At 41.3% G+C, this 18,499-nt stretch overlaps 1 protein-coding gene across 4 annotated transcripts in view; it reads right to left on the bottom strand.

The window, feature by feature from the left end:
- LOC128649793 (UDP-glucuronosyltransferase 2A1) overlaps positions 1-18,499 on the bottom strand; it is a 165,748-nt gene that overhangs the window by 69,174 nt on the left and 78,075 nt on the right. The window contains exon 3 of one of the 4 annotated variants that reach the window (XM_053703258.1): positions 16,166-16,195. The exons of the other annotated variants lie outside the window; for them this stretch is intronic. Coding sequence (XP_053559233.1) covers positions 16,166-16,195 — 30 coding nt within the window. The remainder of the gene's footprint in view (positions 1-16,165; positions 16,196-18,499) is intronic. 4 annotated transcript variants of the gene reach the window in all.

Raw genomic sequence — 18,499 nt, 5'->3', positions numbered from 1 at the left:
CACAAGTAATGGGGGGCATAAGGAGGGGGGGAGAGAGGAGAAGAGGGAAGAAAAAAAAAAACATCTCGACTATGTAAGACAACACACAAATTATGCATATAACAATTATGCTACCCATTATCTAGGATCGACACCAAATTTTGCTTACACATTATAACTCTTCCAAACATATTTTGGCCTGTCTCTTATTTACGTACCAACCCGCATCTACCATCTGTTTACAGCGTTTCTATATATTTTTTGACCTCTGAGACCTCCTCGAATGAGCGTCTAATACCATGATCCTCCACTATAATTCGAGCCGGATAGATCATCCGCGCTTTTATTCCTTTGTTTATAAGTTGTGTACAATGCGGGGCCATAGCTCTTCTCCTCGAGGAAGTCTCAGAGGAAAAATCCTGAAACATTAATATTCTACTATTTCCAAATAGAAGCGGTTCTGATATTTTAAAAAGCCTCATAAGTTCAATCTTGTCTTGATATTTTAAAAGTTTAAATATACACACTCTATTTTTTGGAGCTCCATCCAAGGAGTCTTTCTTTTGGCCCAGTCTATGGGCTCGCTCAATTGTAAGTGGTACTGCTTGGGGGGGCATCCCTAGAGCCAAGGGAAGTGTAGTAGAAGTAAATTTTAACAAATCTTCAAACTCTAATGATTCTGGTAGGCCAACTAGTCTAATATTGTTACGCCGAGAGCGATCTTCTAGATCCTCCAGGCGAAGCTGCATGTTTCTAATTTTAGTATCTTGTTTGTGGATAATCTCTGCAGATCTGTGGGTCTGATCTTCCAAATCAGAGATTCTGGACTCAGCCTCTGTTAATCTAGTTGAGAAAAGCCTCACTTCTGATGATAGAGTAGCTATTTCAGTAGAAATAGACCCTAATTCCTTTTTGATCACTTCAAATTGGGGAGAAAATACTGCCAAGAGTTTAGTTGTAAGCTCTTGCATATCAAATACACTCTTACTAGGTTCCGTAGGGCAATCTAAACTGGTATCAGCAGTTTTATTATTTTTTTTATCCTTCATTTTCGCAGGCATTATGGGTGAAACGGATTTCACCTGAGTGATATATCTTTCCATTCAAAGTAGTGCATATGTTGCACAACAAATTATACAAACCCAGGCACCTGCCTGGCAAACCAGTGCGTGATTATATAGATACGAGGAATCTAATTACACAAATGTGAAGACCCCCCCTTCCCTCCCCCTTCTACCCTCTTAGTGACTACCTATATATATCTATTTGAAAAAAGAAAAAAAAAGAAAAGCGAAAAACACACAAAGGGAGAAAAAAAATAAAAATATATATGTGAAGAAAAACAAAAGAGCCTGCTATATATCATTCATCTGACACCAGATTCGACAGTGTTCTACTGTCCCTATTATTCAAATTTAAATTAGGGTACTGGCAAACAATCCACCTTACACCAATTTCTGTCTGTACCCTGGAACAGACTATTATTCCCTTGTATTTAGATCCTGAAAAAAAAGAAAAAACAGTATAATGCTATATGGAACTCCTACCACTATTTCTAGTGTATGGGTTAATAGATAAGAAAATAGTTTAAAAACTGTGCTGCATAAACCATAGGCAAAACATACGTTGAATTACATCAGAATTGACTGCTGACCACACAAGAAATTAACATATGTATACACCAAACAATAAAGCATGATCAAACAACAAACACATTTATTTTTTCTTTTCAATGCATATCTTTTCCCTACAAGCTGTATAAAATATAAAGCAATGAGCAAACAGTTCTCTTTGAATGGATACTAAGTTCACAAATTCTATCCATATATTACAAGCAAAGAGGGAATAACAAATGCGTCCAAGGGCCTCTTTTTCCTTACTTTGCCCCTCCACAAGCATGAACATTCAGGCCAGATTGAATACATCCATTACCTTCCCTACCATCCAGAACAGGCTGTCTAAGCGGTCGACATCCGTGCTGTAATGCGGCAAGGTATCAGCTGTACTGCCGCTTACCACTCCCCCGTCTGTCTGGGGATCTTTTCTGGAATTACACCGACCTTCCGTAGATGCGATTAGCCGGGTCTGGCTCCTTACACACCTCCAATTCCTATTGGTGACAATGAAGGGCTCGACACCTCTGAGCTCCGCGATTGGACCAAAGCCCTCTGACTGATCCTGATCAGCTCGCCACTCACTCAGAAGCTGGGAACCACCACCTTTCGCTCCGTGACCAGTGATATGCCGGATACAGTGCCCTAGGAAGCCACAGCAAAGACCCCACAACGGACATACCAACTCCTCAACACAGGACTCCTGGGCACCCAACCATCCACTGTCGCAACACTCCGACCCCACCAGGGGGGTCCAGACTGGGGGCCACACTCCAGGTAGGCAAAGGACAGGGTTTAAAACTTTGCGAGATTGAAAGTTTGACTCCTGGTGGTTAATACAGATAGATTTGGTTGCCGCTTCCTCTTTTTTAATATAGCTCCTAGCACAATTGTTGCTCGGACCAAGGAGCAAAGAAATGGTATTATAGGATTGTCCTGCCAGGGCTTAGATGCTGTAGCCCAGCTCCCTAGGGTGCGGAATACACCAACAACGGGAGTCACTTGCACGGGGAGATATTAAACTAGGGTCTCTGAGCTCCACTCTCCTCGCTGCATGCCAACCTCAGCGTGTGCTCTGCTCAGAACTCCTCCTCCCACCGGAAATCCTCCTAGATACTCTTAGAAATTTGAAAGAATTACAATATGAAAGTGGTATAGATACTAATACTATATGTACCTCAAATGATAATATAGAAGAATCATTAGAAATCTCTGTATATGAGACTGAATTGGAAATACAGCATTCATCACTTAAGAAAACATTCACGTTCTACCCCTTGAGTGCACAGGGGGATCAGATACCGGTTTTTACTAAGATGGTATTAAAGGATATAGAGGAGACATTTTCTTCCAAAAAGAACCATATGGTGAAGAAACATAATGATAATTTAAGTATCTTAGAAAGAAAATCCTTAAAGAAATGATCTGATAATCACAATGTGGTCTTTCGTGCAGCAGATAAGGGTGGTGGAGTAGTTATCCAATCTAGAACTGACTACCTAATGGAGTCATATAAATTATTAAGTGATGGAGAAACATACATTATTTTAGAAACAGATCCCACCCCTAAATATGTTCTTGAATTAAATAGATTATTAATTGCAGCTAAAAATAATGAAATATTGAACAATGAAGAATATTGTTTTTTGTATGAACCCTTTCCTAAAAAAACTATTTTTTATCATCTTCCCAAAATCCACAAGGACCCTATCAATCCCCCTGGAAGACCGATTGTATCGGGGATAGGGTGATAAACTGTCAAAATTGTATGTTGATTTTTACCTCCAACCAGTTATGAAAAATACCAAAGCATATGTAAAAGATACATTGGAAGTGATACAAATTTATGAAGGTATATTTTGGGAAGATTATTATTGGTGGGTTACATGCAATGTGTCCTCCCTCTACACCTGCATTCCCCACAATGCGGGTGTGGAGGAAGTGAGGATGGAATTAAATAAATGGAGAATTCCCACCGAACATATAGAGTTTTTGGTGAATTGTATAGAATTTATTTTGACACATAATTTTTTTTATTTTGAAGATAAGTGTTATTTACAGACAAAAGGCACAGCGATGAGGACACCATTTGCCCCATCCTATGCCAACTTGTATGTCAATGGCTTTGAACAAAAATATATCTGGACCAATAACCCTTTTAGTGCAAACATTCAGTACTATAATAGGTACATAGATGATATTATCATCATCTGGAGAGGTACATTAGAAAGTAATAGGGGGTTCTATGAGTATTTAAACAACAATATTTATAATCTCAAGTTTACAGTTAAACACTCTCGTGATCAAATTGAATTTCTAGATCTATTATTATTTAAAATGAACACAAACATGTCTCAGTTAAGAATTATAGAAAACCTACTGAGAAAAACAGTTTTATAAATGCAAAAAGTAGTCGCAAAAGGGATAGGATACAAAATGTTCCCTATAGCCAAAATTTGAGACTTAGAAGAAATTGTAGTAACATAAGGAGCTTTGAAAGTAAATCAACTATATTAGATAATAAGTTTCTAGAGAAAGGATATAGTAGCAATCTATTGAAAATTGCAAAATCAAAAGCTCTTAATAGGATAGAAAGGAACTTTTGGAATATAAAAATAAAAACAAATTTAACCAAACTGAACCTAATACCAATGGAGAAGCTAGATTTGTTACTACCTTCAATGAAGGCTCTAATTTGATTTATAAGACTCTGAATAAACATTGGGCAATTCTAAAAGCTGATCCCATTTTGGGTACAACTTTGGGGGATCATCCACATATAATCTATAAACAAGGAAGAAATTTAAAACATATTTTAGCCCCCAGCAAATTGAAGGGTAGTTCTAGTATTTTAGAAAACAGTAACTGGCTCTCCAACCTCAAAGGTACTAAAAAATGTGGAAAAACTAGGTGTAGTATGTGCACACATATTGATCCATCCACAAATTTCAGCAACTCAGAGAATTCTCAAAATTTTGAAATCAAATACAAAAATAACTGTGATGCTGTATTTGTAGTCTACCTGCTTACTTGTGGTGTGGCTTAAAGTATGTAGGGCGCACGAAAAGAAAAATAAGGAGACATTTTAGTGAGCACCTATATAACATTCAAATAAAGCTGCTAAAACATAGGCCTAGATTTGGAGTTTTGTCGGTAAGGACCCGCGTAGCTAACGCCGTTTTTTTTCTGGGCGCACCATAAAAATAACTCTGGTATTGAGAGTCCACATAAAGGCTGCGTTAGGCTCCAAAAAAGGAGCGTAGAGCATTTTTAACGCAACTTCAACTCTCGATACCAGAGTTGCTTACGGACGCGGCCAGCCTCAAAAACGTGCTCGTGCACGATTCCCCCATAGGAAACAATGGGGCTGTTTGAGATGAAAAAAAACCTAACACCTGCAAAAAAGCCGCGTTCAGCTCCTAACGCAGCCCCATTGTTTGCTATGCGTAAACACTTCCTACGTCTGCACCTAACACTCTAACATGTACCCCGAGTCTAAACACCCTAACCTTACACTTATTAACCCCTATTCTGCCGCCCCCGCTATAGCTGACCCCTGCATATTTTTTTTAACCCCTAATCTGCCGCTCCGTAAACCACCCCGCTACTTACATTATCCCTATGTACCCCTAATCCTCTGCCCCTAACACCGCCGACCCCTATATTATATTTATTAACCCCTAATCTGCTCCCCACAACGTCGCCTCCACCTGCCTACACTTATTAACCCCTAATCTGCCAAGCGGAACAGCCAATAGAATGCAAGCTCAATCTGATTGGCTGATTGGATCAGCCAATCGGATTGAACTTGATTCTGATTGGCTGATTCCATCAGCCAATCAGAATATTCCTACCTTAATTCCGATTGGCTGATAGAATCCTATCAGCCAATCGGAATTCGAGAGACGCCATCTTGGATGATGTCCCTTAAAGGAACCGTCATTCTTCAGTTGGACGTCGCCGGATGAAGATGGGTCCGCGGTGGAGGTCTTCAGGATGGAGCCGGTCATCATCGGATGAAGATAGAAGATGCCGCATGGATCAAGATGGTTGCCGGTCCGGATCGCCTCTTCTTCCCGGATAGGATGAAGACTTTGGAGCCTCTTCTGGACCTCTTCAGCCACCGGATGATGGATCGCCAGCCCCCACTTGGGTTGGATGAAGATTTTGGAGCCAGGACGGATCGGTGATACCTGGTGAGGTGAAGACAAGGTAGGATGATCTTCAGGGGCTTAGTGTTAGGTTTATTTAAGGGGGGTTTGGGTTAGATTAGGGGTATGTGGGTGGTGGGTTGTAATGTTGGGGGGGGTATTGTATGTTTTTTTTTTACAGGCAAAAGAGCTGAACTTCTTGGGGCATGCCCCGCAAAGGGCCCTGTTCAGGGCTGGTAAGGTAAAAGAGCTTTGAACTTTATTAATTTAGAATAGGGTAGGGCATTTTTTATTTTGGGGGTCTTTGTTATTTTATTAGGGGGCTTAGAGTAGGTGTAATTAGTTTAAAATTGTTGTAATATTTTTCTTATGTTTGTAAATATTTTTTTATTTTTTGTAACTTAGTTCTTTTTTATTTTTTGTACTTTAGTTAGTTTATTTCATTGTAGTTATTTGTAGATATTGTATTTAATTAATGTATTGATAGTGTAGTGTTAGGTTTAATTGTAGGTAATTATAGGTATTTTATTTAATTAATTTAATGATAGTATAGTGTTAGGTTTAATTGTAACTTAGGTTAGGATTTATTTTACAGGTAATTTTGTAATTATTTTAACTAGGTAGCTATTAAATAGTTCTTAACTATTTAATAGCTATTGTACATGGTTAAAATAATTACAAAGTTGCCTGTAAAATAAATATTAATCCTAAAATAGCTACAATGTAATTATAATTTATATTGTAGCTATATTAGGATTTATTTTACAGGTAAGTATTTAGCTTTAATTAGGAATAATTTATTTAATAAGAGTTAATTCATTTCGTTAGATTAAAATTATATTTAATTTAGGGGGGTGTTAGTGTTAGACTTAGCTTTAGGGGTTAATACATTTATTAGAATAGCGGTGAGCTCCAGTCGGCAGATTAGGGGTTAATAATTGAAGTTAGGTGTCGGCGATGTTAGGGAGGGCAGATTAGGAGTTAATACTATTTATTATAGGGTTAGTGAGGCAGATTAGGGGTTAATAACTTTATTATAGTAGCGGTGCGGTCCGCTCGGCAGATTAGGGGTTAATAAGTGTAGGCAGGTGGAGGCGACGTTGAGGGGGGCAGATTAGGGGTTAATAAATATAATATAGGGGTCGGCGGTGTTAGGGGCAGCAGATTAGGGGTACATAGCTATAATGTAGGTGGCGGCGCTTTGCGGTCGGCAGATTAGGGGTTAATTATTGTAGGTAGCTGGCGGCGACGTTGTGGGGGGCAGATTAGGGGTTAATAAATATAATACAGGGGTCGGCGGTGTTAGGGGCAGCAGATTAGGGGTACATAAGTATAACGTAGGTGGCGGTCGGCAGATTAGGGGTTAAAAAAATGTAATCGAGTGGCGGCGATGTGGGGGGGACCTCGGTTTAGGGGTACATAGGTAGTTTATGGGTGTTAGTGTACTTTAGAGTACAGTAGTTAAGAGCTTTATGAACCGGCGTTAGCCCAGAAAGCTCTTAACTACTGACTTTTTTCCTGCGGCTGGAGTTTTGTCGTTAGATTTCTAACGCTCACTTCAGCCACGACTCTAAATACCGGAGTTAGAAAAATCCCATTGAAAAGATAGGATACGCAATTTACGTAAGGGGATCTGCGGTATGGAAAAGTTGCGGCTGAAAAGTGAGCGTTAGACCCTTTTTTGAGTGACTCCAAATACCGGAGTTAGCCTAAAACCAGCGTTAGGAGCCTCTAACGCTGGTTTTCACGGCTACCGCCAAACTCCAAATCTAGGCCATAGTGTATCTAAACATTTCTTAGAGGTTCACAATTGTCATCCCAGATCTTTAAAAATACAAATAATTGATTGGATTGCTCCTACAGTAGAACATATGCTCCTTAAGTTAAGAAAACAGGAGACCTATTGGATTTTTAAATTGGATAGTTCTGAACCTAAAGGTTTAAATGTCGATCTAGACATACAGGGATATACTGTATGTAATATAGGACACTTTATTTTAATAATTTTAGTTCCATAATTATTGCACTACACTGATGTGGGTACAATCTATACATTATAAGTATTGTTTGAGTGAACATTGATAAAAATAAGTGGATTAATGTTATTGCATGCATTACACTTAAGAGTGAGTATTTGCCGTGTACATATATATAATTTTTTTTTTATTCATCTAATCCAATTTTTCAACTTTGTATTTCTTAACTAAGCATTTTTAATCCAGTATGTAATTTTAAATATATATTTTCTTTTAGAGCGATTGTAAGGCAAAGTATGAAATTAATTTTTAAAATGTCTATGTAGATACAATGATGTTGTAGCATTGGAAACATTGTCTGACAGCTTACGGCAACGTCATTTACTCACCTTGAGTGATTGGCTACACAGTATTAGGGGCATTACTTCATAATACAAAAAATGCCTGCATATGCAGAAACTATCACACAATCTAACCTCTTGAGAAAGCCTGACCGGCGTCGGGGGAAACGCATCAAGGAACACACAGTGTAGGACACAGCTTGCAGTGATAAATAGCCCACGCAGGTCCCAAGGAGGTCTCACCAAAATCTGTGAATTTGGAAAAAAGACCACGGAACTACAATAAGGGCAATGGATCACTTGCAAGAGTACAGCGGAGTACAGCAAACACACCGGACTGGTCGTATTGACAGGCTGATTAATGTTTGAAATTTTGTAAGTGCATATGTATTTAGTGCTTATTCTGTTTTTAATAAAATTATACTTGAGTCGGAGGTTGCGCTCTTGATCTTTTTTTACATAGATCCCACCCCTGATCCCTCCCTGACCCCTCTCAAACAGCTCTCTTCCCTCCCCCATCCCACAATTGTCACCGCCATCTTAAGTACTGGCAGAAAGTCTGCCAGTACTAAAATAAAACAGCTTTCTAACCCTCCCCCCTCTACCTATTTACCGCCATCTTATTTATTTTTATTTTTCTGTAGTGTAGCTGCCCTCCCTCAGATCCCTTTTCCCCAAGTCTTATCCTCCTCCCTCTCCCTCTGCATCTCCCACTGCATCATTCCCACTGCATTCAAGGATTGACTAACAGACTAAGTAGCACTCCCGCTCCCCTCGCACGCTCCCGACGCCACCTGAATAGGAACTGCTCCAGCGATGGGTTGCCCACCCGCCACCCTCCCACCCCCCAATGATTAGCGCCATCACTCGCCAATGAAGAGGGGGCCACAGAGTGTCTCTCTCTGCATTGGATGCTTAAAAAAGGTATTGCAGTGATGCCTCAATATCGAGGCATCACTGCAACACCTTGAAAGCGTCTGGAAGCGATCACAATCGCTTCCACTGCTTGAAACCCCAGAGGACATGTCAGGCACGTCCTTGGTCATTAACTGACACTTTTTGTAGGACGTGCCTGACTCTTCCTTGGTCGTTAAGGGGTTAAACAGTATATACACACTAGACATAATTATGTAATAAAAGCAAAGATTAGCTTTAGTATAATATATAGCTGTTTTTTACCATTATATTAGTTGTTTAAAAATTGATGATATAAGTGTGTGATGAGAGTGGGAAGTGACGTCACTGGATGGGGGCGTGGTTTAGGGCGTTGATTGTTTATGTCGCAGTTACCAAGTTAGATGTGTTGTACAAGCTGTATACTTCTATGCTCTGCAATAAAATAGCGTTGTACCTTCTATGCTGTGTCCTGCATCTCATGACATGGTGTACTTGCCTGCGCTTCTGTGTCCTGATTAATGATGATGTTGAAGTTTACCCTACCTGAGCCTTTTGATTTCTCTCAGCCTGCAGCTTGGCTCATATGGCGTCAGCATTTTAACCGCTTCAGGATTGCTTCCAAGCTGGACAAGGAGAGTGGTGAAGTACAAGTTAATTCTCTTTTATACTCTATGGAGAAAGATGTGGAGTAAGTGTTCAATGCCTTTACTTTCCAAGAAGGGGAAGAATTTGACTTTGAAATAGTTATGAACAAACTCAGGGCTTACTTTGTGCCCAAAAGAAATGTGATTCATAAGAGGGCCTGTTTTCACAAACGTGCTCAGAGTGTGGGAGAATCTGTGGAGTCATTTGTGCGCAGCCTGTATGAACTAGTTGAATTCAGTGAGTTTGGTGTTGCTAAAGAGGAGCAAATGATAGACAGAATAGTCATAGGAATTGCAGATGCTGAAGTCTCACTGAAGCTACAGTTGGAGGCTGATTTAACATTGGATGGGGCTATTAGGATGGCCCGCTAGAGTGAACTGGTGAAAAAGCAAAGTGCTGATCTGAGGTCCGAGAGTATTGTGGATGAAGTGCAGCAGTTCCGGAGAGCTGCTAGTGAAAGGCACAGTGTAAGCGGTAGACCAAGGGCAACAGATAAGCCCAGAAGCAGATGGGCGCAGCATGCATGCTGCACGCGGTGTAACCGTACCCATGATCAGTGTGTCTTATGCCCTGCTAAAGACAAAAGATGTAGACAATGTAACCGAATGGGCCATTTTGAAGTGGCGTGTAAAAAAGTGACTAGGAGGGTCAAGAAGTGTCCTTTGTAGGGTCCGTTGTTGAACGGTCTGGTTCAGATGAAGATTGGTGGGTTACTCTTACTCTAATTGGAGCCAAAGTTGCCTTTAACACTGACACAGGAGCAGACATCACTGTTATGTCCCTTGCATCATTCATAAAACTGTCTCGACAGCCTCAGCTGGCGAAAGTTACAACAAAAGTTCATAGTCCTGGTGACCGCATCGATTGTGCGGGGAAATTTCTTGCCAGCTGCAAGTACAAGCAGAGGAAATTCACCATGTGGGTACATGTGATTAGAGGTCAGTGTGTTTGGGCCTGGTCGCCAGAGTGAATGAGATTTTAGAAGACATGTTTGGTGAATTGGGCCTACTGAATTGCAATTCAGTTCGAATGACTGGGGCGAAGTTCTTCTCTACACTGGATGCTTCCAGCAGCTTCTGGCAGATACCTCTAGATCCAAAGTGTCGCAAACTGACTACCTTCATTACACAGGTATGTTGGTTTTGCTTCTGCAGACTCCACTTCGGGATATCCTCTGCTTCTGAAATCTTTCAAAGAGAGATGAGTTCTCTCCTAAGGGACCATGAGGGCACAGCAGTCGTCATGGATGACATTTTGGTGTATGGGTCTACATTGGAAGAACATGATCAGTGAATGAGCTGTGTGCTACAGACCATTAGAGTGCGGGCTTAAATTAAATAAGGAGAAATGCCATTTTAGGAAGGCTGAGTTATGTTACTTTGGGCATATTATCTATGGGGATGGCATCAAGCCAGACCCTGATAAAATCCTTGCTATTGAACAGATGAAAAGTCCTTCTGATGTACAGTACATGAGCTGAGACAAATATTGGGCCTTGTTAATTATGTGGGCAGGTTCCTTCTAGATTTATCCACAATACCACACCCTATCACAGTTTGGTCCTGTGAGCGCTTCCAGTGTTACCTAGTGGGTTTAGAGAAATTTAGTCTGGAGACTGACCATAAACTGCTAGTCCCTCTAATCAACTCCTATGATATTGACAAACACCCCTAAGATGCCAGAGACTTCTGATGAGGCTGCTCAGGTTCAACGTTCAGGCAGTGCATGTGCCGTGGAAACAACTGGTAGTGGCAGATACACTTTCCAGGCTCCCGCTGGCTGCTGCTGAAGAAGAATCAGATGTGAAAGTGTATGTAGATTCAGTTCTAGCATCCAAATCCATTTCGTCAGGGAAGCTAGAGCAAATATGAAAGGAGACATAGATACTGACCTTCAAGAAGTTATTAAGTACATAAAAGAAGGTTGGCCCGAGAGCCGGGCAGCCTGGATGTCTTTAAGTTCCTACCAATCAGAAAGGTTGCAGCTCACAGAGCTGGATGGGTTGGTGCTGTTCCAGGACCGCATTGTTATTCCTGTTAGCATGCGGCAGGAGATGTTAAGCAGGATAAATGATGGCCACTTGGGCATTACAAAGTGTAGAGAATGGGCAGCTATGGCAGTATGGTGGCCTGGGATCAGTTCCGACATCGCGAGCCATGTGTCAAAATGTGCCTTTTGCCGGGAACAATGGCCTACTCAGAGAAGGGAGCCCTTGATTTCTACTCCGTTGCCTGCAGGCCCGTGGCAGAAAATAGCTGCTGATTTGCGTGAACTGCACGGGAAAAAGTACCTAGTCGTGATTAACTACTATTCCAGGTATTTGGAGATTGTACCCTTAAATGAGATCACAAGTCAAGCCGTTATCACTCGTCTCAAGAGCTTGTTCGCCCGGTGGGGCATATCAATGGAGTTAGTGAGTGATAACGGAATGCAGTTTGCTTCCACTGTAGTTCAGTTCTTTCAGCAGTGAATATGACTTTGTCCATTCTACGTCGAATCCATATTACCCACAGGCCAATGGAATGGCTGAAAGGGCAGTTCAAACAACAAAGTTCATTTTGAAGCAATCTGAGCCGTACCTAGCCCTCTTGGCCTATAGGGCGACTCCCATTCAAGCCACGGGTTTTAGCCCAGCACAGCTGATTCTAGGACATTAGATTCGCACCACTTTACCCTCTGTGGGTGTCTTCCAGCCAACTAGCTCTGTTCTTCGGGATGAGGTCCTTAGGAGGGATGATGAGGCTAAAAGGGGCTATTGATTCTTCTACGACAATAAACACTCTGTGAGGACCTTGCAGGAGCTTAATGTGGGGCAAAGTGTCAGAGTTAAACTGGATGGTGAGAAGAAATGGAAGATGCCTGCTACGGTAATTGGATGCTCTCCAGAACCAAGGTCTAATGTAGTCCTTACTGATGGAGGGACAGACACACGTCAAAATCGAAAACATCTTCAGCCAGTACCTGAGAGTTTGGGACTGGATGCCTCAGTACCACTGCTGGTGGGATCCCCTGTTTTAAGAGGGGTGCCCTCCCCTCAGCAAGATCACAACGCGGATACTTCTTTGCTTCCAGCAGACTCTCAATCACCTTCTTCTGTATCAGAGGACAGTTCATGTAAAATTACATCAAGTGGAAGGGTGGTGAAACTTCCAGCCCGATATCGGGATTAGCACTAGTTAGAGCAGTGACTGGAAGTATGGTCAGAATAATCCCATGGTCACTGTGGACTAGGGTAGTCTACCCCGATGTTCAAGTCAGGATTGTATTTCATGTTGTTTATGTATATCCTCTTTAACTTGTTATTTGTTGTATACTAAACAAAACTATTTCTGTATGCTTCTTGTATACCTTGTTATTTGATGTATTCAAAAATAAAATAAAATGTATGCTTTGTCCTTTGAAAAGGGGGAAGATGTGATTAGAGTGGGAAGTGAAGTCACCAGATGGGGGCGTAGTTTAGGGCGTTGATTGTGTATGTCGCAGTTACCAAGTTAGATGCGTTGTACAAGTTGTATACTTCTATGCTCTGCAATACAATAGCGTTGTACCTTCTATGCTGTGTCCTGCATCTCATGATAAAGTGTAAAGGTTTAGTTTATATAACTGGGGATATCAGTTCAGGGGTGGCAATTTCAGAGAGGGTTGTTCTGCCTAGTATAGTGAACAGTCCAGACTAGCAGAAAAAAGGATGCCGATGCCCCCTGGAAGTAGAGACAACTGCAAAGGCCTGAGATACAACCTGGTAAAGTTTGTATCTCAGAATTGTATCTGAAGCAGCCAATATGAGACTGACAATTTCCATGTATTGAGCTACAGAAGTAAACGTGTGCTGAACTCAAGCACATTCCCTTTGCAGTTTGTCCCTGCATTGTTTTTTTAGAGAGAGGCACATAGAAATTGAGTCTATAATCAATCCTAAAAAAGGACACTAGAGTTTGGGTGTCAAAGAGCTCTTTGGTAGATTTATGTGCCAACCATGACTGCAAACCAGTTGAAGGATAGTGTGCTGAAGAGAAGATAATTGCACCAGCATGTTATATAGATAGGGTGCTGCTAAGATGCTTTGAGCTCACACAACAGTCAACAAGGCCCCCAGGACCTAGGTAAAAAACTTGAGTGATGGGGCATGACCAAAATGAAGCACCACAAACTCATAATGCCTGTTTAGAAAGGCAGACCTCAGGAAGTTTACAACGTTACTTGCAAATGGGAATATGCAAATAGGCATTTTTTTAAATTGATGGTAGACATGATTTGACCCTCCTGCACTAAAGGAAGAATAGTGTGGATGATCTCTATCTTGAAAGTGGGAACTTTAACACATTTATTCAGTGCTTTCAGATCAAGAATAGGCGGAAAGGTACCCTTATTTTTTGGAACTACAAAGAGGTTGGAGCAGTGCACCTGTTCTATTCCGGAAACTGGGGCAATTACTCACTTTCGGCCAGATTACAAGTTTTGCGGTAAGAGGGGTGCGGTACTAACTTGCACGTTATTGTCACCGCTCACTTACCTACAGCGCTGGTATTACAGGTTTTTATCAACCCGGCGTTAAAAGGCAAGAAGTGAGCGGAGAGTAAAATTGAGCTCCATACCGCACTCCAATACCAGCGCTGCTTAAGTGAGCGGTGAGCTGGTTGTACGTGCTCGTGCACGATTTCCCCATAAACATCAATGGGGAGAGCCGGCTGAGAAAAAGTCTAACACCTGCAATAAAGCAGCGTAAAGCTCAGTAACACAGCCCCATTGATTCCTATGGGGAAACACATTTTATGTTTACACCTAACACCCTAACATGAACCCGAGTCTAAACACCCCTAATCTTACACCTATTAACCCCTAATCTGCCGCCCCCGACATCGCCAACACCTACATTATACTTATTAACCCCTTATCTGCCGCTCCGGACATCGCCACCACTATAATAAACATATTAACCCCTAAACCGCCGCACTCCCGCATTGCAAACACTAGTTAAATAGTATGAACCCCTAATCTGCCTCCCCTAACATCGCCGCCACCTACCTACATTTATTAACCCCTAATCTGCCGCCCCCAATGTCGCCGCCACTATACTTCATTTATTAACCCCTAAATCTAAGGCCAAAAAGTGAGCGGTACAGCCTATCCCTCAAAATTCGTAACGCATTCTAAAGTCAGTAGTTATGAGTTTTACACTACAAAGCTGTAGCATAAAACTCATAACAAAAGTGCTAAAAAGTACACTAATACCCATAAACTACCTATTAACCCCTAAACCGAGGCCCTCCCGCATCGCAAACACTAAAATAAAAATATTAACCCCTAATCTGCCGCTCCAGATATCGCCTCCACTAGAATAAACATATTATCCCCTAAACTGCCGCACTCCCGCATCGCAAACACTAGTTAAATATTATTAACCCCTAATCTGCTGTCTCTAACATCGCCGCCACCTACCTACATTTATTAACCCCTAATCTGCCGCCCCCAATGTCGCCGCCACTATAATAAATTTATTAACCCCTAAACCCTAAGTCTAACCCTAACCCTAACACCCCCTAACTTAAATATAATTAAATTATATGCCACAGGAGTGCGGCAGTTTAGGGGTTAATATGTTTATTCTAGTGGCGGCGATGTCGGGAGCAGGAGATTAAGGGTTAATATTTTTATTTTAGTGTTTGCGATGCGGGAGGGCCTTGGTTGAGGGGTTAATAGGTAGTTTATGGGTGTTAGTGTACTTTTTAGCACTTTAGTTATGAGTTTTATGCTACAGCTTTGTAGTGTAAAACTCATAACTACTGACTTTAGAATGCGTTATGAATCTTGCGGTATAGGCTGTACCACTCACCTTTTGGCCTAAAAAAAAAGCTTGTAATACCGGCGCTATGGAAGTCTCATTGAAAATAGACTATACGCAAATTGCGTAAGTTGATTTGCGGTAAGGCCAAAAAAGTGTGCGGGACAGCTGTACCTACAAGAATCGTAATAGCAGCAGTAGTAAAAAAAACAGCGTTATGAGGCTTAGTGCTACTTTCTTACTCATAACGCAAAACTCGTAATCTAGCCGAACGTTTCCAAATTCACTACACATACCCAGGAAGGCTTTGGCCTTTAAAGGATCTTGGGGAGTTTTAGACAGGAGAAATCTCCCATAGGGAGGTCAGGATCAAAAACTGATTCAGTACCCCTGAGATACAATACACCCAAACATCTGCAATAGGCCTCTCCCAAGCCTTCTCAAGCAGTTTTAATCTGCCCCATACCAGAAGTTTTTCTGGAGGGGGGCCACACCATCATATGGACTTAGAGACGTGGATTTCTTGTCCTGCTTATACTTGGACCAGGCAATGTTAAATTTGCATTGTCTTAAAAAAGACTTGAATCATTGAATTAAGGAGGGGTTAGTCCTTTGGACTTGGATTGCCAAAAGGAGCGAAATCAGACTTCTTGTCCTGTCGCAAGAACACTCCTTTACCTCCAGTGACGGTATCAATGAAAGCATCTATTCCTGGACCAAACCGAATCTTACAGTGAAAGGCAATCGCAGCAGTCTTAGCATTGATGCATGTCATCTCTACAGCTGCATCACAGATAAAGCCGTTTGTGGTCTTTAGGAGCTACAACCAATTCTGGATTTCTTCCAAGGATACTTCTCCAGAACTAGCTCACACCAGACCAAAGAAGCTGCTGCTGTACAAGCTACATTGACAGCCGGGTGACACAGGAAACCTGCCAGTTGAAAAGACTGCCAATGGAAATCTTCAAGTTTCCTGTCTATGGGGTCATTATAAAAGGTACCGTTCTCTAAAGGAATGGTGGTCCTCCTAGCCTTGGGTTCTTTAAAATAGGTACTGTCCTCTAAATTAATGGTGGTCCTTCTGGCAAGGGTAGAAAGTCCCTGTCTACCTTAGGTACTGATTACAAAACATTTATCTTAAAGTGAAAACACCTTGTTTGTTTTATCCCTAGTTCAGTGAATTAATCAGACACAGGGAAAAAAGAGGGCTAATTAAGAGCTGGTTTAAATAATTTATCAATCTTCTTAGTAGCCCACTTGTCAAGAGTGGGAGAATCATCCACCTCCAAAGGCTTTAACTCTTCCCACAACAAGGTATAGATATGACATTCACTTTGTAACTGTCTGTAACAATTTAACAATCTACCATCATATGGTAACAGGAGCATGATCAGCTCTCCCTTCTGCCTGTGAGTGTTGTCTTAGCTGTCAGAGTCGACAGCCAGGACTATTGACAGCCAGGACCACAGCATGAGGCAGAAGGTTGGACGTAACTACTACGGCAACAGGGTATGTATCATATACGCCCTGTGGAGGATAATTAATTTAATAAATATAAGGATCACAACTGCAGATCTCATTTCCTAACTGCAAATATGTATGTATGTAAAACTCCTGCAGGATGGTAGAGGCTGAACATATATGGTACTTAATATTTCGCAGAAGGTATTACATTTTAATCTATGGCAGTCGGTGTGCATCTGATTTCATGCTCATAAACAAATGGTTAACCTTGCCAATGACTCACATGAGTATAAATAATTTTAGCATATATATATGACATGAAAATTTAGGCAAAGACATATAAGTAAGGTCAACAGTACAGAATTTGACTTTAAGGTATGTACTGCAAGAGGGAAAGACTGGGTTATGGAAATATTGGTATTGCAACAAATGTTCAGGTTGGCAGTGGAAACAGACTTCTGAATATTACAGATGCTATTATTAACTTGCACAAATTGGTACCAAAGTCTTAAGCTATGTATAAGCATATAAGGCTAAAGATAAGTTCAAACCTGCAGGAATAGGAGTTGTGTATATCGAGAGCGGTTGAAGCGGCAGCAGCTGAAGTCGGTCCGTCGGCGTGTGACGTCACCGCATACGCTTCCGGATCTCACAACGAACAGCAGCAGCTACAAAGAGATTGATCTGTGAGAGCAAAGATTCGGTTCAGGATTACTCCAAAGGGAGGGGCTTGACACGGCGCTCATAGGAGACAAAATACCAAGCAATGAAGGAAGCTGTAAGGTGAGCTTTATAGCAGAAGCAATGATCCAATTACAGGAGGAAAGTTGTTAGTTTTGATAGCAGAGAGGTGTAAAAAGCTATTAATATGACAGTATGCTAGGCAAAGTACCCTATGATGTAGTAGCTACATCATATTGGCTTAAGGGATTAAGGACAGATCCATTCCCTCACCTTCAGGTCCTGAGTCCCAGAATACCCATCCTTAGGAAAGGAATCATCTGACTCACATGTATAATATATTAAAATAAAGTAATTCACTCATATTTATAAGTATTAAATTAAAACAAAGATTTATTATTGAAATAATTGTTTCAACAGTGATTTAAAGGGATATGGAATATGACAAGGTGCTAGACTGGGAAGGGTTCAAAGGTGTTTACGTGTGTGTATGCATTTGTATTATGTGTGTGTGCGCATGTGTGCAGTTTTTTAAAGCTATATTTCAATAGTAAATTAGATTTAAATGAAGATCTTCACTATTTGACCTTCAGCTAAATAGAAATTTGTCTTAGAGCTTGACCAATAGCCGACATTAGCCTTTCAGCGCACCCCATTTATGATTTTTTTTTTATAATTTCGATACATTTTATTTAACCCCTTAATGACAACTGACATACCAGGTACGTCATGCATTAACAAGCAGTTAATGACAATGGACGTACCTGGTACGTCAGTTGTCTAACAGAGTGCTGGAAGCGATCGCAATCGCTTCCAGCAGCTCTCAGGGTATTGCAGTGATGCCTCCATATGGAGGCATCCTGCAATACCTTTTTAGAAGACTCCGATGCAGAGAGAGCCACTCTGTGGCCCTCTCTGCACCGGTAGCGATGGTGCCGGTTCGTTGGTGGGTGGGAGCGTAACAGGGAGG

Source organism: Bombina bombina, chromosome 2 (assembly GCF_027579735.1).
Source record: "Bombina bombina isolate aBomBom1 chromosome 2, aBomBom1.pri, whole genome shotgun sequence".
Lineage (NCBI taxonomy): Eukaryota > Metazoa > Chordata > Amphibia > Anura > Bombinatoridae > Bombina > Bombina bombina.
The sequence above is the reverse complement of the archived record's forward strand: the minus strand, read 5'-3'. Positions and strand labels throughout refer to the sequence as shown.